Source organism: Peromyscus leucopus, chromosome 10 (genome assembly GCF_004664715.2).
Source record: "Peromyscus leucopus breed LL Stock chromosome 10, UCI_PerLeu_2.1, whole genome shotgun sequence".
Classification (NCBI taxonomy): domain Eukaryota; kingdom Metazoa; phylum Chordata; class Mammalia; order Rodentia; family Cricetidae; genus Peromyscus; species Peromyscus leucopus.
Genome location: NC_051071.1, coordinates 91,826,099 through 91,852,693, shown reverse-complemented (window position 1 = coordinate 91,852,693; position 26,595 = coordinate 91,826,099). Strand labels below are relative to the sequence as shown.

Sequence of the window (26,595 nt, the reverse complement as noted above, 5' to 3'; positions counted from 1 at the left end):
GGGTGTAGTTTCTGTATCGTGTGTAGAAGATGGGATCTCCCAGCAGGTTTCCTGATCCTTCAGCTCTTTCAATCTTTCTGCCATGCTTGCTGAGCCTGGGTGTAGGAACTGTATTGTAGTTTGATTGCTTGGGCTGGGTACCCCATGGACGTTTGTCTTTGGAATTGACCAGTTGTGGCTCCAGTTCATAGCCCAGCAGCCCCCAGTGCTTGTTTTGGTAGTTGGGATCTGTTTGTTTATCTTGACCCTGTTTTAAAGTTCAAGTTGTACTTGATAGTGAAATGTTCTCTTGATGAGGTGCCTCCCCTCTTTTGGCCAGAAAAATCAAGACAATATGACCTCATGACCATTATGGGAGTCACATCTCATTAATTTTATTGATGAAATTTATTTATGGTTCCTTGTATTCATTTTTTTAAACCCTTTTTGATCTCTTCCTAGATGTCTGGCCTTGCACTAGGCACAAGGCTGCAGAACTGAACACGATTCCGTTTTTGCCCTTGAATGATTTACTCTGAGGGTTTCACAGTGAGACAGAGGAGCCAAACATCTGCAGTGTCCTGTGGAACTTTCCAGCTCTGCCTGAAGAGAGGGAAGGGTGTCTGGGGCGTCTGTCTGAGGACATGGCTGTTGTGTACTTTAAACCAGAAGCCTACATGACCTTGATATGTTAATGACATAGTACACTGTACACAGCCTATGCTTCATACTGAAGGACAACGGAAAAGTGTCCTTGGATTTGCTGTGACTGGTAGCTTGCTGAAGGCCGCAGATGTATTCCCACAGCAGAGCGTACCTACACCAAGAGTCTCCCCTTTCTCTGCCCTTTCCCTACAGTCGTTGAACCATAGGCTTCCCGGGAAGGGAGGCCCAGGGTCCCTGGACTCCCCGTGCGAGGCTCCCAGGACCCCTCCACAGGGTCATGACCTGTAGTTTCATAAATACTGTTCTGTTTATGTGCGTTCTAGTCCCTCACCCCCACCCCAAATTTAGCTCCCAGTATTTTTCCAGGGCATTCAAAACACGGAGCAGAAGAGGCAGACTTATTTCTGCATCAAATTGCAGACTTTAGGTTTTTTTCCTTTTGTGTTACTGTATTAGATTATTTTAAGACGCTCCCAGGGAATCCAGAGTCATGTCCTTGTTGGGGGAAGGGGTTAGTTGGGAATTCACTGACAATGTTCCTCTCAGCTCAGTGAGTAGCTTCAAGACAAAACCACCAGAGAAAACTTGATGTCAGGCCATCTGCCATGCAGTGTGAAGTCTTTGACTTCAGATCTTCCCTAGAGGGGGAGGATGGTCCCATAATTCCCTGGGATAGGGTGGGAACACTCAGAGGTTTGGATACCTTGAATTCAGGACCAACTAATTCTTTAGAAATTCTTGTTCTTTAGAAATTCAGAGTAAAAAAATTTCTAAGAGACTTTTTTTTTAAAAAAACAACACTCTAAATCTACCCTTCTAAGAATGTTTTAAGGGATCTTTTTATACCAGTTCCCAAATGGTGGAGGGTAAGCATGACAATTACAATGTCAGCTGTCAGAGGTCCTCAGACTGAAAGACCCTTTAAAACATTCTAGCGTTGGTTAGCTAAATACAGTTTCCTTTCCAAGCAATCAGGTACATATTTCAGAACCATTTGGGGATCACAATTGAGTTCCTGAAAGTATTATTGCCCAAATATAAGTAAAATCTGAGTTCAGCCGTGGCCCCTTGATGTCTTGAAACAGTTATGTACCTCTGTCTCTCTGTGTAGCATCCAGGTACCGGGAGGAGAAGATTCAGGGGCGTTCAGTCACCAACACTGTTGGTGACGCCTCCTCCCCTCTGCAGAGGGGAAAATGAGGGGTGTCCAGAGCATCCCCTGATTTACAGATCTTGGTTAGAAGAACTGCTGGAGTTCTTATCTCTAGTATAATTTGATTATTGAATCATCCATTTCAGAACATTACTTGGTTTGGTTTTAGATAACAGAAGTCTCCTGGGATGAGTTTTAAATGACTTCATTGCTTCATGGGTCCACGTGGGGCTGGAGGCTGGTCTAAGACTCAGAAATGTTGGAAGAAAACCTCAGTGACACATTAGCAAGATTGGACAACTGTTAGACTTACACATCAGTTCCTGCTGCTTTGTTTTAACAAACCCTAGGAGTTGAGGGGTGGGGTCTTACTAATAAGAGATCCTTTGAAAACCTCTATGATAGGAATGTCTTGCATGTAGACTATGAATTCCAGGAAATTCAAAACAATTTTTCTATGGCATCTTTCCATAAAGAGTAAGTTTCATCTACCTGTAAATGCATAGTTTATTTTCGTAATGACTTACAGAATTTGAAAAAATGTACATTGCATTTTCTTAGCAAGTGTAATCTTTAGAAAATGAAGAAGCCAGGTGGGCATTGGTCACATACCAGAAATCTCAATACTCAGGAGGCTGAGGCAGGAGGATTGTTGTATGTGAGTTCAAGGCCAGCCTGGACTACATAGTTTGACCTTCCCTCCCCCGAAGGAAGGAAGGTGGGAAGGAAAGGAAGGAAGGAAGGAAGGAAGGAAGGAAGGAAGGAAGGAAGGAAGGAAGGAAGGAAGGAAAGGAAGGAAGGAAGGAAGGAAGGAAGGAAGGAAGGAAGGAAGGAAGGAAGGAAGGAAGGAAGGAAGGAAGGAAGGAAGGAGAAAGAAAACAGAGATGGTTTCTCCATCTCAGGAGTCAGGGACATCATCCTTGTTCTCGCCTGACAGAGTATGGATCAGGACACCTCCCAAACAGGAGGCAAGAAATGTTCTTCTACTCTGAGGCTCCCTGAAGGTGTGTAGGGTCCCCAAGGATGCTCTCAGGCCTGCTTTGAGTCTCTTTATAAAACTGCATCTGACCTCAGTGCAGGTAGGTGCTACAGAATGGATAGACCAGCTGGCGTCCCTCCGTGTAGAGGATCAGGGAGGTGTGACAGACTAGAGTTGCTTGCACTTTCTCATGTCACCAGGATCATGGACTGTTCAGTGTGGTTTGACACACCTAAGAATAGAGCAGGAGCTCTGGGCTTCATGAAGAGTGAGTACAAAGTGAGGAGAGAACAGAAACTCTAGACACTAATCTGAGTTGTCGTGACCTCTCAAAAGCAGACGCAACTGTCTTAGTTCAATAAGACGAAGCCTAATTGTCTCCGTTTTCTTCATTAGAATTTTCCTGCTCTTGTCCCCCCACCCCTTCTAGGTGCGTTTATTTCACATTGTTGCAAAGTTTTCTGTGCTGTGGCTATTTTGTGCGCATAGGAAGAGAGGGCCCATACTTTAGTGTGTTCTCAAATGCAGTGTGTACCAAAGATTATCAAACCCTGATTACAGAATTCTTTCACAGGAACTTCCGCCAGTCTGCTTAGCCTTCCCAACTCACATCAGCCCCCCATTGAGTTCCCTTTTGAAGCTCATAACACTCAGCTTTGTGTGTATTTTCCTGTGTGAATTGCTTAAAGAATTGAGGGTGAACTCTTCAAACTACTGTTTGGTTTTCTTAGAGATTGTTGCATACTGCCTGTCAGATTTCTCCAAGGGATAGTCTTTGTTGCAGTTTGCCTCGGCTCTTTTCTCTAGACTACCAAGGACAATCTAACTATAAAAACTTTTGCAGAATTATTTTTTTTTTATTTGTCGGATGGTAGCTTAAACCTTTGATCCCCCTGCCTCAGTCTCCCAAGTGCTGGATTACAGTTGTGCATTATTACTACATCTGGTTTGCAATTATTGTCGTTTCTAAGCTATAAGTGATCCTAAAAGTTTTCATTTTTCTACCTTTTTGGTTTTCTTTTCTGTTTTTCAGCCTAGAAGAAATTAGACAATTTGGCCAGGGGTCTTTCAGATGTTTGGGCCGTGTTCTCCTCACATTCTGAGGGGCTTTTATTTCTTCCTGCTTTTACTGGCTTCTGGTTGTCTGCATCCTCCCTTCTGTGAAGTTTACTCGGGTGGAGAAAAAGGGAGAGGAAGGCTTCTGAGAATTAGGTTAGCCTGGGCTCATGGGACTCTTTATGCCTGCCAAATTGGGGGGGGGGGAGCAGTATTGAGTATTTTTCTTTTAATTTCCCAACCATAGTGTGAATTCTTCTTTGCCAAATGGCTTTGGGACTTTGCCTGGGACATCTGTGCCAGAGTCAGAGATTCATCTTGGCCAGACATGGCCACATATTGAAGAAGGAGCCGTTTCCAGGAAAACTCAGAGCTAAGCTTCTTAGAAATCTTTCCTTGATTGTCGGAGCCAGGCCTCAGCACTTAGACCATCTGGGAAACTTTGGACCCGAGCACCAATATCTGTTTCATAAATCATCTCATTTCATAAGCTTAAAAAGATTCTTGTTCATTTGAGATATGTATTTGTTGATTTTATACATTTTGAGCTAAGCTTTTGCATATTTAGGAGCTTTAAGAAAAAGTGTATGCTTCAGGATTGGCTGCAGGAGGGAAAGCCTTGATGTCCCTGGAGATGACAGTTGCTATTCTTTGGGCCTTAATGGTTCTCAGTGAGCCAACAGGGACACCCTATGTGACCACTCGCTGTTAGGGAGATCCTGGGAAGCTTTGTAGTTTGCAAGTGCGGATGCTGTGGATGCTGCGTCTCCTGCCCTCCCTCTTCATAGCGTGCTTTTCCCCGTCCCATGCATCTCTGCATTCAGGGAGTGCTGCAGTCTCGATATCTGCCTCTGCTCTGCTTCAGTGGCATCTCTTGTTTCTAGTGGTTATCAATCTGTTTGTTTCTAGATGAAGACAGTGACTCCAGAGTGTGCTATGTGTCTGAACAACCAAGGGACACATTATTTTGCTGTAGCTGTGGCTGACATCACAGTTCATTTAGGACTTTGATTTGGTGCCGTGCTTACTCCAAGTCTAAAAATGGTCCTGTGTACAGAAATAGCTCCTGACAGTTTAAGAATTGCTTGAGTTTTTGTATTTTGCTGCAAATTAACTAGCTAAACCCCTTTGAACTTAGCAGTTTCTTCAGCCTCTTTTTTCATCATTTGGGTTACATCTCCATTTACAGATTGGCTACAGTGAGTGTTGCTGCCTGCACACACTGAAAACAGTACTCAATTCAAGATGCATCTTTTTTGTGTAGTCTGTTTTGGGAATTAAGACAGACACACTCAATAGTTAGCAAGCAATACTATTATATGTATATGTGCTGTGGGAATCTGCCGGAGTCCAGCTCCGACCTGTTCCCACCTTTCAAAGGGTTCTTAGGTAGAGGAGAGAGGAATGAGGAAATATTAGGTAGAAAGATAGAAAGAGAAGATAAGAAAGAGAGACACAAGATAGTTTCAGGAGGGCCCTGGGTCAATACCCAACAGCCCAGAGCTTTATTCAAAAGGGCTTTTTTTTATAATATGCCAAGGGGAGAGGCAAAAGACCTCCCCCTTCCAAGATCAAAGCACACTGTACAGCCAAGTATAGACCCTTCAAAATACCTGGTAAACATGCCCATGGCCAAATCGTCCTATTATGTAGCCCTGCTGGGTAAAGCAAACCCAGATTCTCTGACCTTGAGTGAGGTCTCACTAGGAAGCCTCTGTGGGCCACCACAATATGCAAACTATTTGTAGAGTAACATGATTTGCAGCATCAAGAAATGGAGAATTAAAATATTCTACTGACATTTAGAATGTGCTTACTATAAGCTAAGGCATGCGTTATGGAAAATAAGAAAAGCTCGGCGCTTTATTTATCCATAACTTGGGCACTCTAATAAACAATACACAACATTGGTTCTTGGTTGTCCCTGGAAAGAGGGCAGAGACGGAAGTATGTCAGCAGCCACGGAGAAGATTCAAGCAGTCACGTTTTTATGCTGTGCTCTGGTGGGTGAACCAACTCAGATGTGTGCAGGGGCCATCGGAGGCCAGAGGAGGGCACTGGATCCTCTGGAGCACAGCTACAGGGGGTGGAGAGCTGCCACATAGGTGCTGGGAACCACGCTCTGGTTCTCTGCAGGAGCAGTAAGTGCCGCTAACCGCTGAGCCGTCTCTAGCACCTCATTTTCTTTTCCCCGGAGGCTGTATATCATCACTGTTTATTCTGTCTGATCTCTGGGCTTCGTGTCTTTGGAAATCCCCTCTGTGCTAGCAGCAGCAGGAGGAAGGCAGCCCCCCCCTCCCCGGGCAGCCCCCCTCCCCTCTCAGCGGTTTCCTTTGGCAGAGCTCACCTGACTGGAGAGAAGAAAGTCCTTTCTGCGTGGGCCCAGGGGAAGAACTCGCCCCGGGAGGATTCTGTTCTGTGATTTCAGCTTAGTTTTCTGGGTTGGAGGATAAGGAATCCCGGAGGGAAGGTAATTGTTATTCCGGTGTTACCAGTTTGGGGTAAACGAAAGCGTGGTGTTTACTTTGTTCCATCCTTTGTGGGTGAGCCATGCTTTAGTTTAGATTAGTGGGACTGGCTATATGACACAGCCCCTAGGTAGTCAAACAGTGGCTGGGCACCAGCAGCTCTTAGCTCAACCTTGTATGGCGTCATATACATGGATTTGTGCAGTCTCGTGGCACTCCTGGCAGTGAGTTGTGAGGGTCTGGGTGCTGTGGGTGCTGGGAAGGCAATGCTAAGCTCTCTCCTGGCTTTCTGTTGCCTCCTAGGTTACGCTGCATCTGAACCCCATTTCCACAGTGCACATTCACCACAAGCCTGTTGTGTTCCTGCTCAACTCTCCGCAGCCCCTGGTCTGGCACGTGAAGGCAGAGAGACTGGCCACCAGTGTCCCAAGAGTTTTCTTGGTAAGTGCTCAACACCCTTTCCCAAGATGCTCCCAGTGAGAAGTCATAATGACTCTCAGTTTTTGCAAGACATTTTGTTTCTTAGGGCAATATTTTGCTATGTAACTGAGACTGGCTTCCAACACTCAGTTCTTCTGTCTCGGAGTCCTGAGTGCTGGGATTGTAGTTGTGTATAGCATGCCCAGTTTGCCAAGCTTCTTGAAAAAACAATTCTTTCCATTAAAGTGATACTAAAGGGTGGTGCACTTTTATGTGTGTGTGAAAAAACAATTCTTTCCATTAAAGTGATACTAAAGGGTGGTGCACTTTTATGTGTGTGTGTGTGTGTGTGTGTGTGTGTGTGTGTGTGTGTGTGTGTGTGTGTATGTTTGGATGGCATAGGAAAGAATTCACAGAAAGCAGATGCCACATGTGTTCTGTGGAGGCTGAGTCGGGTCTCGTTTGCACAGTGGTGCAGGACTCGATGTCATACTCTGTGTGGCCTGAGTCTTGGTGTCCCCTTCCGCCTTGTGGCATTAGAGTACTATCAAAGCTGTAAATGGCCTTTGGTGTGTGGTCTCTGGCCACACAATAAACACACACAGGCCCGTTTCTGTTTGTATATAACTCAGGCCTAATTTCTGATATGAGGAACTGTTTGTTGACAAAGTGACACAGTGCGCTCCAAGCATGAAGTCATTTGTATTTTATTTTTTAAAAAAGCTGGAGCCCAGCTCTTGCAGACTGGTCCAAATATTACCTACTATTTGTAAATCATGTCCCCTGGAGTCTGCCAGAACATTCGACTTTGCTAGTTGTGGAGAAATAGATGGGTTGTTGGGATGAAATGTTTGGGGTGTGATATCATGTCTGATGAGCAGCCATGCTGCAGCTCGGGGGTGATCTCTCACAGTCAGTGTGGAGGCCTCCTGCTGTCCTGACTGCAGAGCCCCAGGCTCCCCAGACCTCACCTGTAAGCAGAGACCTCTTGCCCAATGGACCGACTTTGCCACTCTAGTACAGTCTGTGGTTTCTTGTCACTCATACCACGTGAGGGTATCTGCCGAATCAAGTGAGGATCCATATAGAATAGGTGTTAAAATAGGAGAGTGGGTAACTCTTATCTGTAGTAAAATGCTAATTATTAAATACATATGGAAGAAATGATGGAGTTAGAATATCATTTTGCAACCATCATGGTGTAAGTTGATCAGACAAGAATCTTTAACAGATGTTAGGTCCAATGTTACTGATGTTACTGAAAGAGGAGAGATTTTGACAGTATGTTCAGATACTCTTGAAATACTTTTCCCACAAATTATTTATTAATTAGAGAAGAAAATTGCAACTATAGACACTGGGGAATCCTCATGAGTGCTTTAAGTAAGTGATCAGAATTAATGACACCATCATGGGGCAGATAGACATTGTATGTCTGTAAATGAGAAAGAACAAAGCATCCCTCATGTCTTAGTCAGGGTTAATATTGCTGTGATGAAACACCATGACCAAAGCAACATGAGGAGGAAAGAGTTTATTTGGTTTACACTGCCATATCACTGTTCATCATCAAAGGAAGTCAGGACAGGAACTTAAACAGGACAGAAACATGGAGGCAGGAGCTGATGCACAGACCGTGGAGGGGTGTTGTTTACTGCTTGCTCCCCATAGCTTGCTCAGCCTGCTTTCTATAGAACCCAGGATCCCTAGCCTAGGGATGGCATCACCTATAATGGGCTTGGCCCTCACCCATCAATCACTGGTTAAGAAAATTCCCTATAGCTAGATCTTCTGGAACATTTTCTCAATTGTAGTTCCATCCTTTCAGATAACTCTAGATTGAGTCAAGTTGACCTGAAATTAGCCAGCACACCTTACGTTGCGATACTGCCAGAAACGTGTGTCGTCTGGATCTCATAATGATGAAACATTGGACAGAACCAAATGGAGCAATATCCTATAGACCTAGCCAGTTCTCTAAAAAGTGAGTCTTACAGGGTTGAAGAGATGGCTCTGAGGTTCAGAACACTGGCTGCTGTTCAATTCCCAGTACCCACGTTAACTCCAGTCCCAGGGAACCTGATGTCTTCATCTGATCTTCATGGGCACCAGACATGCATGTGGTGCATAGACATGCATTGGGGTAAAACAATCATCACACATAAAATAAAATAAAACAATTTTTAAAAAACTTTTCTAAAAAAGTGAGTCACAGCCGGGCGTGGTGGCGCACGCCTTTAATCCCAGCACTCGGGAGGCAGAGCCAGGCGGATCTCTGTGAGTTCGAGGCCAGCCTGGGCTACCAAGTGAGCTCCAGGAAAGGCGCAAAGCTACACAGAGAAACCCTGTCTTGAAAAAACCAAAAAAAAAAAAAAAAAGTGAGTCACACAATCCCAGAAAAAAAATATACAGAATCTAGCCAATAATATATGTCTATATGTAAACCAAGGTACATGTGGTACAGTATAACATCTAGGAAAAGAGAGGGGAAAAAAGACTGCATATTGAGATGAGGAAGGACTGAATGCAGATAATGGATGGGAGTTATTAATGAGGATATAAAGCTAATTGTTTTTCTAGTTCTAATGCTGCCATGGAGTTTTTGTTTTTCATAGTGTGTAGGTGCATAAGCATAGACTTGATAGTGAAGGTGTAAGGTCCAATGTGGAGCTCCATGGCTTCAGAATCACCATTCAAACTGTATAGAAGTTCTTTGAGATGTATAGACATTGTGTCTGATTAATTTTTGTCTTTGAATTTTTTTTAGCTTGCAATGCTTATTCTTATAATAAAGTTTATAAAATTTTAAAAAATTTTTTTTTTGGTTTTTCGAGACAGGGTTTCTCTGTGTAGCTTTGCGCCTTTCCTGGGACTCACTTGGTAGCCCAGGCTGGCCTCGAACTCACAGAGATCCACCTGGCTCTGCCTCCCGAGTGCTGGGATTAAAGGCGTGCGCCACCACCGCCTGGCCAAAATTTAAAAAATATTTTTAAAAAGTGAATCATGAAAAGCCAAGAAAGACTGGAGACCATCCTAGGCTGAATAAAACAAACAAAAAAGAACCAGGTGATCTTGCTGCAGGGTAGGTTGGGCACGGCAGGTGACATTAGAACTCAGCTCGTTGACTCAAGTATCAACCCTTATTTCTTGCCTTTGATAGCTGCACTGTAGTAAGGAGATGCCCTTCCTCAGGAACAGGCTTGGCGGTAAGGGGTAAACAGTTTGGAGAAAGTCCACGTGGGCTGTGAAAAGCTGTGGCTCTAGTTAAGAGAAAACTGGAGTCTTTTGTAGGATGCTTACCATTCTGCTGTACATTTAAAGCAATTTCAAAAGGAAGCACTTGACATCTCTATCATCTTATTTATTTATTTATTTATTTATTTGTTTGTTTGTTTGTTTTCAAGACAGGGTTTCTCTGTGTAGTTTTGGTGCCTGTCCTGAATCTCTCTCTGTAGACCAGGCTGACCTCGAACTCACAGAGATCTTCATGGCTCTGTCTCCCGAGTACTGGGATTAAAGGCGTGCGCCACCACTGCCAGACTTCATCTTATCTTCTGTCATCCATCTATCTGTCTATCTATCTATCTGTCTGTCTGTCTGTCTATCTATACATACATCTATCATCTATCTATCCACACATACATATATATGGTGAAATATTGAGAGGTTAATTTGTGCCTTGACATTAGAAATGTCTAGTTTATTTTACATGTTATGCACACCATAGGAAGGAAGCATATGATAGTAAGAAAACAGCCTGTGGGAGTCCTTCCATTTTGCTCCTTCCTCTGTGCAGTCCCGGGGATGGGCTCAGGTCACAGATGTGGTGGAAGATGCTCTTACTCACTGAGCCAGCTTACCAGACCTAACTGTGTCTTTTTGTGGAGACAAGAGCTCACTGTGTACATTTTGTAGACCAAGGTGGTCTTGAACTCACAGGGATTTGATGTCCTCTGCCTCCTGAGTGCTGACATTAAAGGCATGCACCATCACCATGCCTAGCAGCTTTTTAAAAAAGACTTAAAAATCTTGCTATTTCACATTTAGAGGACTAGAGCCATGGTAATTAGTGACTACTGTTGTTATTATTACTTTGATTTAGTACCCAGAGCCTTTCAGGAGTTGCACCAAGGCTTTAAATACTTTATCTCATTTTTTTCTTACTATAGCCCCAGGGTAACTCCTTTCTATAGATGATTTAGAGGCTTAACTCTGGCCCAAATCACTAGGCTAATTTCTGGCAGGGCTTGGTTTGAAACCTAAGTTAGGACCACTCTACAGCACATGTGCTGAGTTTTTATCTTCATACTCAGTCACACCAGCCCTCTGTAATTAAACGTATTTGTGATAGGCAGAAGGCTCTTACAAAGTCATATACACATTTACTCTGCATACAGTGGTCCAGTGCTGTAGAAACTACCCATGCATAGCTGATCAATTTAAAAAAACTCTAAGCTGAGGTTGGTGGCACAGGCCTATAATCCCAGCTACTCTGGAGGCTGAGGCAGGAGAATCACAAATACTCAGTTATTTAGTAAAGCCAAAGCTGGTTTGGTCAACCTAGGCCCTTTCTCAAACTTTCTGAAAAGGAAAAAGAGAGCCATTGGTTAGGTGGAACATTTACACAGCATGCACAAGGCCCTGTGTTCGATTCCCAGAACCAAAGGAAAAATTTCAAATCCAATTCTTGCACTTAGCACCTTTCAGGTCCTTGGGAGTTTCTGGAAAGCAGTTACCACCACGGTAGCCAGGGTGACAGCAGATGATGTGGTGAACAGAGACTCTGCCTAGACAGCTGTGGTCCAGGCAGTAATTGAGAAGATCAGTCTCTGCAGACCTGACTTTTCCCAGCTGTAATTTGGGGTAATGGCAGTCTCACACTGTGTGAGGAAATGGCATATAAAATGTTGAGTACAGCCCCTGCCTCTGCTAAGTTCACTAACATTTGCTGTTTCTGCTGTAATCGTCAGAGCAGTGAGTACTTGGGAAAGATGTTGAATGAACATTGGACAGTGTGAAGGAACTGTTGGATGGCTCCGGATTTAAAGTTCCATTTCTCTGGGCTGTGGGTTCCATGCACACTGTGGCCACACACACTGCAGTTTGCTTACTGTTGTTGGATTCTGTGGTCAGCCACTCTGCGAGATTTAAAGGAAATTATCTTTGTTATTATTTATTTACTTTGTGAGCTGTAAGAACTCCATTTGACTATTAGTTGAAAATACACTAATGAAGAAGATAATTTTAGTATACGACTTAAAACACCAACCTTATTTAGAGTTAATTCCATGTAAGGACATTTCAGAGGGAGAGGCAGCTGTGGGACAAGTTACTAATTGAAATCCCTGGACACTCAAGCTCTGCTTCCTTTGGCCTTCTGTCTGCTCATTCTCCATGGCTCGGGTAGTCGGCAGACATCCGCTGCTCAGCCAGATCAGGGTACCACAGGTGGTTTGAGCTGGCTCATAAGCTGGGAAACCCCCCTTCTCCTCAGTGCCTGTAGTGAGTTAGGGTCCCTCCTCCATATCACAATCTTTGTGATGATAGAAAACCAAGGGTTCAGTCTATCTGAACATGAAGTGTTTCTCCAAGCACTCGAGTAGCCCAGAGGCTCCATAGAAACTGAGCCCTCAGTGGGCCAAGAACTGCCTTGGAGAGAGGATGATCCCTTGACCCGCAGTCCAAGATACATGTGTTCTGGTGCCCATGTGACATGTAATGGTGAAGGGGTCGCATGACTGTCTCCAAGCTGTCTTTTCTGGTAGAATTATAATATTTTAGTGGTTATTAATTTTCCTTAGGCAGGATGATGAGGAAAGTTTGGGTTATGGCATCTACCTGCTAATTTAAATCAAGAAGTCATGGTTGTTTTAATTGCCTAAAGCTTGTGTAATTAGTTAGAAAGACTTGTGTCTCATTTGCTGATTTCTAAAATATAAAATATATTTATTTATTTTTTTGTTATTATTACACTCTTTGATAGAGGCATCTGCCTTTTGTCAATTCCTTGTTCCTAATTCCACAGCACAAACAAGAAGTGTGGCAGGCACAGAGGGGTCAGAAGGACTTAGTTTCCCTTGCAAATGCAGTTACTTTTCCAGTTGTTCTGATTACCTAGCAGGTAGGAATGGATGAAGTGTTTGAAGGTGCATGTCAAGTCACATACAGGCACGTGCATGATGAGGTTGTCATAGCCTTACAATATCTTCTGGGTGGACCAGAGAATATTCAGTAAATCAGGGTTGTCCCTGGGTGAAATCAGAAAGAAAAGTAATCCTGCCTCGGGGTGGAGATGTAGCTCAGTGGTAGAGTGCTTGCCTGGGATGCACAAATTCTAAGTTTGATCCCCAATACTTTTGTGTAACTGGGTGTGGTGATATGTGCTGTTGTCCCAGATAGAAGCTGGAGGATCAGAAGCTAAGGTCACCTGGGCTGTATGAGACCCTGTCTCAAAAGTGCATGTGTGAGTATGTATATGTGTATGTGTGTGTGTGTGTGTGTGTGTGTGCGCGTGCGCGCGCGCGCGCACACATTTGAATAAACATTTCTCAAGGACAAGATACAAATGACTAAAAAAGCATATAAGACACCAAATGTTACTGAATATTAGGGAAAATCCACCAACCACAGCACTGACCACCTCTATGATAAAACAGAGAAACCAGCAAGTGTTGTCAGGGTGTCGAGAAATTGAAAGATTCATACAATCCTGGTGGGAATGTAACGTAGCTCTTTATACAGTCGTCTGAGGTCTCCACCCACAAATATCCAAGGTAAAGTTATTTGTAATAGCTTTAATAAGCGTAGAAGCAACCCAGATGTCAACTGATAGATATAAATAATGAAGCAGCTATACAGAGACTATTTTTTGACTATAAAGAGAAAAGGGTCTGACCCATACCACATCATAGATGGACCTTTAAAACATGCTCAGTGACACATAAGTGCATAAAGTCTGATTCTCTTTGCTTGAAATGACCAGATAATCTATGGAGACTGGAAGTCATGGCCAGGGGCGTGTGGGAAAGGGGAGTGTGGACTGACAATGGTGTGAGTCCCCTGGAACAAAGTGTGGAGGAATCCTGTAGTGGTGAATATACCACACTTTTTTAGACTATATTAAAAGCACTGGATTAGCCAAGCAGTGGTGGTGCACGCCTTTAATCTCAACACTGGGGAGGCAGAGGCAGTGGATCTCGGAGTTCAAGGCCAGGCTAGTCTACAGAGCAAGTTCCAGGATGGCCAGGGCTCCACAGAGAAACCCTGTCTTGAAACACACACACACACACACACACACACACACAGAGACACACACACACAGACACACAGACACACATACAAACAGACACACAGACACACACACACACAGACACAGACACAGACACACACACACATACACACAGACACACAGACACACATACTCACACAGACACACAGACACACACACACAGACACACAGACACACACACATACCACACACACACACACACAGACACACACACATACCACACACACACACAGACACACAGACACACAGACACACACACACACAGACACACACACAGACACACACACACATACCACACACACACACACAGACACACAGACACACACACATACCACACAGACACACACACAGACACACAGACACACACACAGACACACATACACACACACACATACACACACAGACACACAGACACACACACAGACACACACACACAGACACACACACACACACACACAGACACACACATACACATACCACACACACACATACCACACACACACACACAGACACACACACACAGACACACACACACACACACACAGACACACACAGACACACATACAAACAGACACACAGACACACACACACACAGACACATAGACACAGACACACACACACATACACACAGACAACACACACACAGACACACACACACACAGACACACAGACACACACACACAGACACACACACACACACAGACACACACACACACACACAGACACACACACACACACACACACACACACACACACACGGATAATTCTGGTGTATCATTTAAAGTCATTAGAAAACAGCAACAACGACAAACCTCCTGCAACATTCTTTGAAAGGATCAGTGCACGCGCCGGGTGTGTGTCTGTGTGGTAGTGCAAGGCCCTGGGTTCCATTCCAAGCACAGCCCGACCGACGATGTAACGCACACAAATCGGTGGCCAGGGCTCAGGCAGTTCGGGAAGCTGACCTCGAGCCTCGCGTGTCCTAAGCGCCTGCTCAGTAGCTGAACTGGACTCTCAGCTCCAAACGAGATTTCTGAAACTCCAGTGTCTTTGTGCTTTATTCCTGCATCTGTCTGAGGTGGGGTTTTGTTTGCTTGTTTTAATCTTGTAGGCCAGCAAGGTGGCTCAGTGGTTAAAGGCACTTGCTGTACAAGGCTCCTCACGGATTTTGATCCCCAGAACCCAAAAAAGGATGGCAAGAGCTAATTCAACAGAGTTGTCCTCTGACCCCCATACATGTGCCCTGCCCCACCGATAACTATTATTTGCTATTATATATAATTATTGTGCTACTATATTAAATATATATAAATATTATATACATATCATTATAATTACTATTGTTAGGGTCATTTTAAGTCTTGCTTTATACTCCAAACCTGAACTCTGTTTTCCTTCAGACTTAGAGTCTAACATAAGCAGAAATTTTCAAGCTGAGAGCCTAGTGGCCTGGTGTGGTGGTGCACACCTTCAATCGCAGCACTTGGGAGTCAGAAGCAAGAAGATCCAGAGTTCAAGGGCAGCTTGCTACATAGTGAGGTCCTGTCTTTAAAAGTAAATACATTATGTGTATGTGTGTCTATGTGTGCATGTGTGTATAATATACATACGTATATATGTATACACGCAGTATATGTACACACACACACACATATATATATATGTATGTATGTATGTATGAGAGAGAGAGATCCTAGTGATCAACTCTTAACACCATGAAATGTCTGGTCTAGAAGCCACATCTAGGCTATTTTAGACTTAGCTGTTTTATATGCTGGTTATAGCGGGAACTGGGGGATATCTAAGATTAGGAACGTCCCTAGGAAGAAGCAGCTTCTTCCAGTGTTATACTCTCTTGGGATTACTGTTCTGTGATTTCTTTTTTCCCAGCCATTTATCATTAAGATCAGGAAAGAAAAATGTGGATATCTTGGCAGCCAGATGGACAGTGGGAGTGTAGATGTTGGTCTCACAGTCCAGTGGCCAGAGTTTGGCATATAAAAATGCAGGCTTCCAGTTAAAGTTGAATTTCAGATAAACACCAAATAATTTGCTTAAGTATGCCTGTGCAGTATTTTGGACATAATTATACTAACAAAATTTATTATGTATAAAGAATTATACATTCTTTATCTGAAAATTCAAGTTTAATTTGGTGTCCTATATTTTTTTTCTGATAACCTGGGATTTTACATTTTAATCTCCTCAGCATAGGTACTGGTCCTGGTTCTCTGACGAACTAGTTAGTTATTCATCACTGTCCATGGTGGTGACCTACACAGGCCTCAGTTCCTGTATCTAAGATAAAGGATTTGGATTAAGCTGGGCTCCTCCCAGTTTTCAGCCCTGGCTTTAACAATGCAGTCACTAGATGCTGTATCCTAATTTAATTGGAAACAGGAACTAGCAATCTGAACCCTGCCCTCCTCAGCAAATCCGAGTAAATATCAAGGCATGGCAGTTGGAATAAGTGAGGGAAAACGAACTTTATTCTTTGGCTTTGGATTAAAAACAAATCAAAACTTAATCCTAATGAAAAATGTAAATTAATACCAGAAACACACTGAATATTTTAAAAACAGCTCTGCATGTCCAAAGGGGGAAGGGTGGTTAAAAAAAAAAAAAAATCCCTGTTGCCAAAATCTGGTTTATTCTTTTTACTTAAACTGGAGGGGGTGGGGTGGCCAAGTATTTTGGGTCTCTGCCACCAAACCACAGGCCGGTCTCTGGTCCGCACTGCAGTTTGGATGCCTGACAAGACTCAGTGAAAACAAGTGCTATTTGTTTTCCTGTGCTTAGTATTTAACTGGAAATCAAAAGGCTAAATTTCCAATCAGTTGTTAAACAGCCCCAGATGTGAGCTCAGGGCTGTACAGAGGGACAGTGCGGCCTCACCCAGCGCATGCCCAGCGAGTGCCTTTTCACAAAGCCAAGCGATGTGTAGCTGAGGGTTGCCATGTCCAGAAATGCCAGAGAACAACTCGGACAGCCAAGCTGACATGTGGAGGAGGGAACTTGAAAGTAAACAACAAGAACAACAACAAACTCTGTGTTCTATTGATTTTAAAATCCGGATTAAAAAAAGAAACGAAAAACCCAGCTTTCTAACATCCTTCTTTGGCATCTCTGCTCCCATACTTGAGAACCCACAAAATTAGCATACCTTCTATGATGTTTTATGCATGAACTGTTCGTTGACTCAGCATCCACTTCTCTGCCTGTGTGCTTGAGTCCAGTGGCCCAAGAAGAATTCAGTGAATGGCGTGTGAGTCACCTGCCCTCAGGGAGCTTTCTAGGTCAGCAGAGCTAGCTAGGAAATTGGGAGTTGAGGTTCAGTATAAAAATATACCCCTTTTTAGACCACAGAAATTGGAGAAAATGAGAATTGTCCTCTCACCCATGCAGCTGAGGTAGCAGCCTCCATGTGGCAGGCTTTAGGGAGCGGCAGATGGTTGAGGAGCTGCAAACAAACACAGCTTTCCTCACAGCCGGAGGTGTCGCCCCTGTATGCTAAGGTTTCTGACTATACCGTTTTGGCTTTCTCAGTGAGGTCTTTCCCCAAATAAATTCTCTTTTGAAGGCAGATTAAATAAACGCTTCCAGATTGGTGGTGGTTCTTTTCAGTATCTCTGGTGGAATGACTCATTGTGTCCTGAGGAGGTTCCAAGTGGTTGTGTACCATACATTTCTTGTCAAGAGGCTGCTTATCTGTTGGTTTTGTGGCTTGTCCCTAAGAGCCTTAATTATATAGGGCTTGATCTTTTCATGAGCTGGGGTCAGTCAACTACCATATTTCCTAGGAATGAGTTTCTGCCCCCTTTGTGGTAAGAGAGCTCTTCCTAAATGTCACTGTGGCATTTAGAACATTGGAGAGAGTCCAGTTTCAGCCGGTAAACCTGGTCCAGAGAGAGTTTATAGAAGCCGTCCTAGGGTTTATACTAACACTCTGGGCAAGGGGGTGAATGCTGCCAGTGGATGAGAAGCCCGGGGCCCTGGTTTGCCCTCTCGTAGTCTTCTGAGGAAGACATCCTGTCCAGGAGGACTCACACCAGTGTGGACTTTTCCTGGCTCTGCTTGGCGTCTTGTGTCATGTCTGTGTGTAGGCACAGCCCCAGCCCAGTGAAGCTTTGCTTTCATTCAACAAATTGAGGTTAAATAAACTTGAGTACATTGAAGGGAAGATTGGTTTTCTCTTGTGTCATCCAAGGAAGTTCTCTAAAGCTTTGGAATAAAGCTAATCTGGTGATCTAATGCACCTACCCTTCCCAAGCTTTGGGCAGTTGTTTCGAATGTTAATCTCTGGTACTGTGGGTAGCATAGTGGACAACCTCCCAAGAGCTATTTAGTAAGAAAAATGAGTGTTTTGCTAAGGGAAGTTGCAGAATGTTTTATTTTCATATAATGGGAGGAGGGGGAAAAAAACAAAAACAAAAAACAGACAAACAAAACAACCTGTCTCCCTGGAGGCTCTGGGATGCTGATGTGGAAATCCTCGGCTGTGCCTGGGTGGAGATGGTGATGTTGTGGTGAGGTTCCTATAGCTGCTTGCCCAGCCCATCTCAGGGAAGGACTCAGAATGGCCTGTCTCCTTCCTGGGTACAGATTGTCCAGATTATTTGAGATAATGTGTTTTTGGATCTCAGATCCTTATCCTCTATCTGGCTTAGAAGTAACTCATTACATTTATGTGTAGGCAGAGTTTGTATTCTAAACCCTGATTTTGCCATTGGTTCCCAACACCTGATTCTAGAAGTCTTGAAGTCTGTGTTGCAGATACAAACGGCTAATGATACCCATGATGGGGAGTTACCATTCTACCATTGTGAGCGATAGTCAAAGCTAGAGACTCGTGCATCTGCCACCTCTGGCAAAAGCCTACAGTGATGATCGCCCATTTGATCTCTAGTCCCTTTATCTTCTTTATCCTTAAGAAAGTGTTCTGAGAATTCACTCTAGTGCCAGGGGATATAGGTCAGCATTGCTTGAACGCAGGTAAAAGAAATCCCTTTCTAGAAGGCCCGAGTTCTGCTCCAGTGAGCGACAAACCATGCCTGTGAACCTCAAGGTCAATCACATAGCCTTTGTAACCTGTCTGGAGGACATGCAATGGAAACTGACCAGTCTGCATCAGGTGCCGAATGAGTCAAAGTACTTACATCTGTGACTTTATTTGGTCTCTGTAACATGTCTGTGATGTAGGTGCCATTATTAGCACCATAAAATTCTTTATCTTACCATATGATACAGGGGTTTTAAAGGTAATTTTCATGCAGGTATCATTTATGTGGTGGTATTGTGTTCTCCAAAATATTGTGTACTCTAATAAATTTATCTGGGGTCAGAGAACAGACAGCCACTAGGTACAAAGGCTAGAAAATGGTGGCACTCACACTTTTAATCCTAGCATTCCAGAGATAGAAATCCCTCTGGATCTCTGTTAGTTCAAGGCCACATTGGAAACAGCCAGGCATGGTGACACGCCTTTAATCCCAGGAAGCAAGGCTTTAATCCTAGGGAGTGATGGTAGAAAGCATAAATGTATATAAGGCGTGAGGACCAGAAACTAGAGGCATTTGGCTGGTTAGGCATTTGGCTGGTTAAGCATTTGGCTGGTTAAGATTTTGGCTGGTTGAGCATTCAGGCTTTTGAGCAGTAATTCAGCTGAGACCCATTCCGGATGAGGACGCAGAAATTTCCAGTCTGAGGAAACAAGACCAGCTGAGGATCTGGCCAGGTGAGATAGCTGTGGCTTGTTCTGTCTCTCTGACCTTCCAGTATTCACCCCAATAACTGGCCTCGGGTTTGATTTTATCAGTAAGAACTTTTAACATTCCTGCTACACATTTATCTTTATATCAAGATGGAATTAAGGCAAAGAGGTTAGCGTGTGTGGACAGACAGCTCCTGGATGGTGGTTATAACACATAAAGTGGCAAGAGCTTGACAAGTGTGAGCAAAAATACTCTTTAGAACAGTAGAGGGAAGCCACACTGCCTGATGGGAAGACATGGCTACGATGTCATCCGTAATTCTGGTGTCTAGCATGGACCACGAATGGATTATACCAAGATCAGGACTTCAGGTCAGGTAAGTGAAGGCCTCATTTAACAGTGTCTGTTGTAAATGACTTCAAACTGGGGTGTAGGCCTTGCAGTATTCCACTTGGCCAGGGCTTTAGAAACTGTCTCTTTGACCTCTTCCCCAAGTACACTTTTCCTCTGGGCTCCTGGCTGGACTGTTTTTGGATCAGCTCCATAGGCTGCCTTGCTTAATTAGTACACATATATCCATAGCACCTTTGGGATTATTTCATCATTGAGGTTAAATGTGCTAGTTCAACTTTCTTAGTTTTGGCAGAGGAGACCATCCTGGTCGTCTACAGAGATTGTCAATTAAAACTAGAAAATGGGGGGTGGGAGGGTGGGCATACAAATCCAACTTGGAAGTTCCCAAAGGACACAAACCAGTTGCGTCTGGCTTATGGCCCCTTCTCTGTTGCTTCTCCCCAAGGAAATGTCCTTCAGGCCCCTTATTCCCTAACCATTTTTGGGTTTGGTTGCTCAGTGGGCCAGAATATACAGCTCCATTTCTCCTGGGGCTTGTATCAGCCATTCACAGAAACTATATTGGCCAAGGTTTCAGAGAAATAGACCCAGTAAGGGATATACACAAAGAGAGTTATTACAAGGAGTTGGCTTGCACCATTGTGGGGACAGGCAAGGAGAGTTGGAGATACAGAGAGAACTTTCTGGAAGGGAGCCAGTACCCATGAGCATGAGCTAAAGCTGACCCCCACAGCTAGAATGTCTTTTTCCTCAGGACAGCCCCCTTCTAGGCTCTTAAGGGCCTTCCACTGCCAGGACCAGGCCATCTTAATGACCCAGGACAGTCCCTTCCTTAAAGTCAATCCATTTTGGACTTTAGTCACACCCATAATACACCTTCCTAACAGCATGCAGGCGTGGGTATGGTGAATAATGGGACCGTAGCTATACGGGTCACCTACAACTGTGCAACACCTGACAAGGGCGCTTAAGGAAGGCAGGATTGAGTTTTGTTCAGTTGGCCCGTCTATGACGAGGAAGGTATGGTGGCAGGAACATGAGCCAGCAGGTCATGTGCACCCACACTCAGGAAGCAGAGAGATGAATGCTGGCCCCCACTTGCTTTCTTCTTTGATTTGGCCCAGAGAACCCAAACCATGGATTGAGGATGATTCCTTTCACCTCAGATAACCAGTCTAGAAAATCCCTCACAGACATGCCCAGAGGGCTGTCTCCTGGTGATTCTGGACCCTGTTGAGCTCTCACCGTTAGCCATCACGCAGCAGAGCTAAGCTGACATATAGAACGTGCCGTGGTGTCTGTCTTCAGACCCCACATTGCACCACCTGGTTTTCTTGCAGTCTCTGTCCATTGTGGGTTCTGGTCAACCATTTTCAAGTCATTGGGTACTTGGGGATTTGTGTTGACTCTAACTTGGTTTCCAGCCAGATAATTTGTGTCTGAAACAGTCATTCCTACCTGTCCCTTCCCTTCTCTTTCCTCTCACTTTCCCTCAGGCAGCAGCAGAGGGAGAGTCAATACCGAAGGTGAGAAGAGTCGGAAAAGGGCAGTGGCGCCTTTCATAAAGCTTCCCGCTCGAGTCCCTCTCTGCTTTCCTCAAAGTTTGCCCACCCAGCCTTGGCAGATGGCTCAGATCTTTGCTGATCTGGAGGCAGATTCCCTCACCAGAAGGAGATGGCCTTTCTGGACCGTCAGTGCCCACTGCCCTACGCCGGGAGAGCATGGTTTGGGGAGTCCAGGGTTTTGATGTGTGTGTGTGCTGTGCACACTGTGTGATCTGGCTCTTCAGGGCTCAGAGCCCCCTTCAGTTGTCAAACCCAAGTCAGACTCCATGTAGGATCTACTTAGCAAGAATTCACGTCAAGGCTGTGCGACTGTTTCCTCCCAGTGTTCTGTTGATGTGAGGCCCCGAGTTGAAGGAGGTTTGACTCTACCCCACAGGGTCTGCCCGTGTGCTGACTGACTGACTGCTCCCTAGTGCTGGGACAGGGAGAGCTCTGGCTGGAATGAGTCTCGGTTTTATTGTCCGCCCTACTGCCTACCAGCTCTGTGGCTTGGGTAGGTCCTTCACCTGCTTTGAGCCTTTATTTCCTGTGAAGTAGAGAGATTACCAGCATGAACAAGGATGACCTCTGTAAAGGCCATTCTAAGATCTTGTCTGCTGTCTGGCTTTTGTAAAATTCAGTTAGTACCCTTGAACTTGGCTTGGTACATTAGATGTAAAATATAAAAAGTCCTCCACAGTAAGAGGTTCCTAGAAGCATACATGGAGGGCAGCCACAGCTTGAGGAGCATGGTAAATATCAGTAACAGAGTCAACATCCAACAACAGCAACCCCTCCATGTCCTCTGCCTTCGCTAATGCCCCCGCCGATAAAAAAAAAAACAAAAACACCCTTTAGGTGGCAAATATACTTTGAAATTAGGCTCAAATATCTCTTATTGTTGATTTTTATTTGTTTGTAACAGGATTTCACTCTCAGTCCTAGCTGGCCTGGAACTCACTATTGTAGATCAGACTGGCCTCAAATTCATGGGGATCCACCTGAGTCTGCCTCCTAAGTGCTGGGATTAAAGACATGAATCACCATGCCTGGCTAGTCCCTCCTAATATCTGTGACAGTAGAAGGTGAGGAAGGGTGAACTCAGAAGCCTGGGGGGTTATGTTATAGGCTGAGGAGTATCTGGGCTAGCCTGGGGTTCTTAGCTGATTACTTTGGGGTGGGACGAGAGGGTGCTGGGCTAAAGCCTGACCTTCAGATGTTGTGTGAGATCTTCTGCCTCTCCTTGTATCCATGCATCCTTGTGCTGCTTCTGTGGAGGTTGCACATCACTTTCACGCTGGCTTATGCTCAGGTTTAGACATGCTGGTATCCAGGGCAGCATCAGCATTTTCTTCATGCTGTGCACAAGCATGTGGAATATGAAGATCACAGAGCCATCTCAGTCCTCAACATCTTACATTTCAGGAAAAATTAAAACATCCCAAGATGGTCATGATGAATGTTTAGAAAAAAAATTAATAGTCAAGTATGTTCTAAGTCATTTTATTGGGAAAAAAAGTAATCTGGTTTAGGTTACAAAATAAAAACACCCAAGAATTAAAAAAAAAAAATACATGAATTTGCATTTCCTGAATGCATGATTGGCAACTGCTGTAGTCATATGGCTCGAAAATATGTAGCTTTGCAAGTTATGAATGTAGGTTCATGGGCATGGAAGTTATTATTTCTTCAGAATAAACTCTTTCAAAACAGCATTGAATCATGACATATGTTAATAGAAAACATGTTTCAGATTGAATTTCACATCACGGGACTTCGAAGGAAATAGACGAGTAGAGTCCTTCTGGGGATTGGGTGGAATGAACGTGTGACTTTCTTCTTTCAGAACAAATGGTTCAGTCCTTAGGGCAAGGAAATCTTTCAGAGTACTGAAGGAATTTATTTCTGCTGGACCTTGCACACAAAACACATCCCAGCATAATCCCCTTGATACCTTTCTGTGTAGGCTCTGAGGCACCCGGGGCCATTGCAGGTCCTACTTAAGCACAGAGCTGGATTCTAGGGACCGAGTCTCCTTTTCCATGTCTTCCTACCACCCCTGGAACTGAGCAAGCAGATTCCCGGCATGGCAGGAGTTTGTGAAATATCAGTGTTTTTCTGTACTTTATCTGTTCCCCATAAAGAGCTGTGCTGAGTCGGGGGCCCTGAAGGTGAAGAGGCACAGTGGAAAGGAAGTTGACGTGGGAGGGCAGAGGGGGCTGCCCGCTGATCCATATGTACAAGTGTGGCATCTCCACCAAAGTCACGTGAACGGGCCAAGGTGGGTGTGTGAGTTTGAGCAGCCCCCCGGCTCTGGAATCCAAATAGCAGGTACTCACCAACTGATAACCACAGCTCCTGTGCATCAGGGTTGAGCTGTAGGGGTCTTTTTGGGGAGGTGGGGGGTGTGCATGTGTGATGACTCCTGGAACAGCTTTTCCTGTGACGCCTCAGCAGGCTTTTCTTTCTCTTTGTGGAGATGTGGTTTCTCTTATTTTGCAAGACTCACTTCTTTTCAAATGTGCAAGAGGATGACTCCATCCATGGTGTGTCTGTTCTCCCTCCCTCTGGGGCTCCTTTTCTTCACCAACGTAAGGGAGGGAACTCTTACTTGATCACAAGTTTCTGACCTCCACATGCCTACCGTGGTAAGTACCCTCTCACACCCCATACCCCACACACATCCTCACACATGCATCATGCACACTCATAAGAACAGGAAAACACTATGGAGGCATGGGGAGGTAGATGTGATTTAATTTATTGTGCTCACGTATGGAACTATTAAAGAACGTGTAATGAATAAAATCAGTACCAGGCCTGGTGATGTAACTCAATGGCAGAGCTCTAGTCTAGTCTACAAAAGTCCCTGGCCTCAGTCCCCGGCACCATGAAAACAAATTAGTAAATAATATTTGTGTCTCTGGCCTAGACCTTGCCCAGTTGTGCGCTGGAGTCACAGATGGTAAGAATTGCAATGCACTTTCCAGGGTTCCCACTCCCCACCACCCTGGAGTCTACATTTTGACTTGTTTCTGCCTGTTATACACTAATCTGAGATCACACCTAGGGAGTCACTGGCTCATCGTGTCTTCTGTGTCCTAGACTAAGAGTCAGAAGGATGAACGTAGATGTGCATTCCTTCCTTAGGGTCATATTGGAAGAAGATGTGATAGAAATCAAGTGTGATTTTTTAAGTATAAGTAAATCAAAATGTAATTAATTCATGCAACATAATATTTAAACATGATAGAGAATAAAATTCATGGGATATTTTACTTTTTGTAAAAAAAAAAAACCTTCAAACTCTGGTATGGATCTTCTGTCTTCAATGTGGGTCACTTTAGCAACATTTTGGATGCTTATTTATTGGTGATGTGGATTCAGTAGTTACTCTGTTGCATACTATGTGAACGGGAGTAAAGATAGCCTTCCCAGAGCCTCTGACATTCACGATAGACTGTAATATCTGCTCCCGTTTCTCTATTCTTCAATGTGACCATCACATCTTCTTTAGCACAAAGCTTATGTCTCAGGCACAGCATCCAGCCAAATGAATTTCAAGATGCATTCTGTCAGACACTTACTGTCTTGTTTATGGACGCCACCAATCCCAAGTACTTGGGATATGCCCCTGCACAACATGGCTGAGCATTCCAGACTCCAAAGGAAGAGATGTGAAATGAACACAATGAATGAATATATCCTGTAGCATTTTAGAAAGTGATGGATACAATAGAAATAATATGCAAAGAAAGATGAGGGACCCAGAGATGCCAGAGTGGCAGGCTATTGGTTGTGTGGTAGGCTCAAGAGAGGCTGCATTCTGAGGGCAACATGTGAGTGGACTTGAAGTAGAGTGTGTGAAATGGACCTGATGGTCACCTGTGGTCCACTGCGACCTGAATGTGTATCTTGGGTGCTCACCTGAGCGTATTTGTTTGAGGGTGGGGGTGGGGGTGGGGTGGGGGTGGAGTCAGGAAATGGGGGGATGAGTACAGGACTAGAAGAGACGTTGGGCAGTTACAGCACTGCCCACAGCAAAGCCCCCTCCCTCCCCAAGACTGAACTGACTTGAGGGGAGGCTCAAGAGAAACTGCTGCAACCCCTGGACCTGAGTCAGCTGAGATCAGTGCTAAAACGAAGAAGCTCACTTCCAGGAAGACGCTGTAGAGGCCTGCAAGGACTCAGCCTTTGCTCTGGCCTGTGAGCTCAACTTCAAGGCATGTGTGGGTCTGCTTAGGACTTGAAGAGTTAAAGCTCAAACACAGGTGTGGAAACAAGAGGGCTGGATGCCTCCTTTGGTTTTTTTTTTTTCCGTGTACTTTTGGATGAGGTTATTGAATCTGATCCAGAAAAAATAATAAACTTGGCTCTTGTAGCCTCGTTGTAAGTTCTTGTAATAAAACTCCCAGCCTTGGCAGATAGAGTAATGCTCTGCTCTTAAAAAAAAAGAAAAAAGAAAAAAAAAGAAAGAAACGAAAAGGAAAAAGTCTAGTGCCATAACCAGTATTTAAAATACCAGTGCTGTGCTCAATTCAAGCAGGAAAGAACGTTCCGGTGAGGAAAGGACTCAGATGCACATTGGCTTCCCGGGATTTGTTAGACCATTAACGACTTGGTGATTGTCCCTTCCACAGACCCTTGCTAAGAGTCAAGGTCCTTGGAGCTCGGTGTTCCTCAGATTCCCACAGGAAGACATCTGTCATGTCAGGGGGTTGGGTTTTAATTAGAAAGCAGGAGGAAAGTTCAGTGCACTGTGGGCGGAGACGCAAAACTGCTAAGTATGCTTTAATAATTGGTTTTTAGCTGGAGTTATTGGGTGAGAAATCAAATCATTAGCTTTAAAGCCTAGCCGAGAGTCACTTTCTGGGGAGGTGGAGGAAGCAAGAAGCTCGGGCAGCTGGAGTGAGGAAGAGTCGTCTTTCCCTGTCTGCAGCACGGGGAGGTTTCCATCAGTGACTTTTAACCCTACCT

General features: G+C 44.4%; 1 protein-coding gene across 1 annotated transcript in view; it reads left to right on the top strand.

Moving 5' to 3' along the window:
* Tgfbr3 (transforming growth factor beta receptor 3) overlaps nt 1-26,595 on the top strand; it is a 187,128-nt gene that overhangs the window by 105,689 nt on the left and 54,844 nt on the right. The window contains exon 4 of the mRNA XM_028867370.2: nt 6,605-6,742. Coding sequence (XP_028723203.1) covers nt 6,605-6,742 — 138 coding nt within the window. The remainder of the gene's footprint in view (nt 1-6,604; nt 6,743-26,595) is intronic.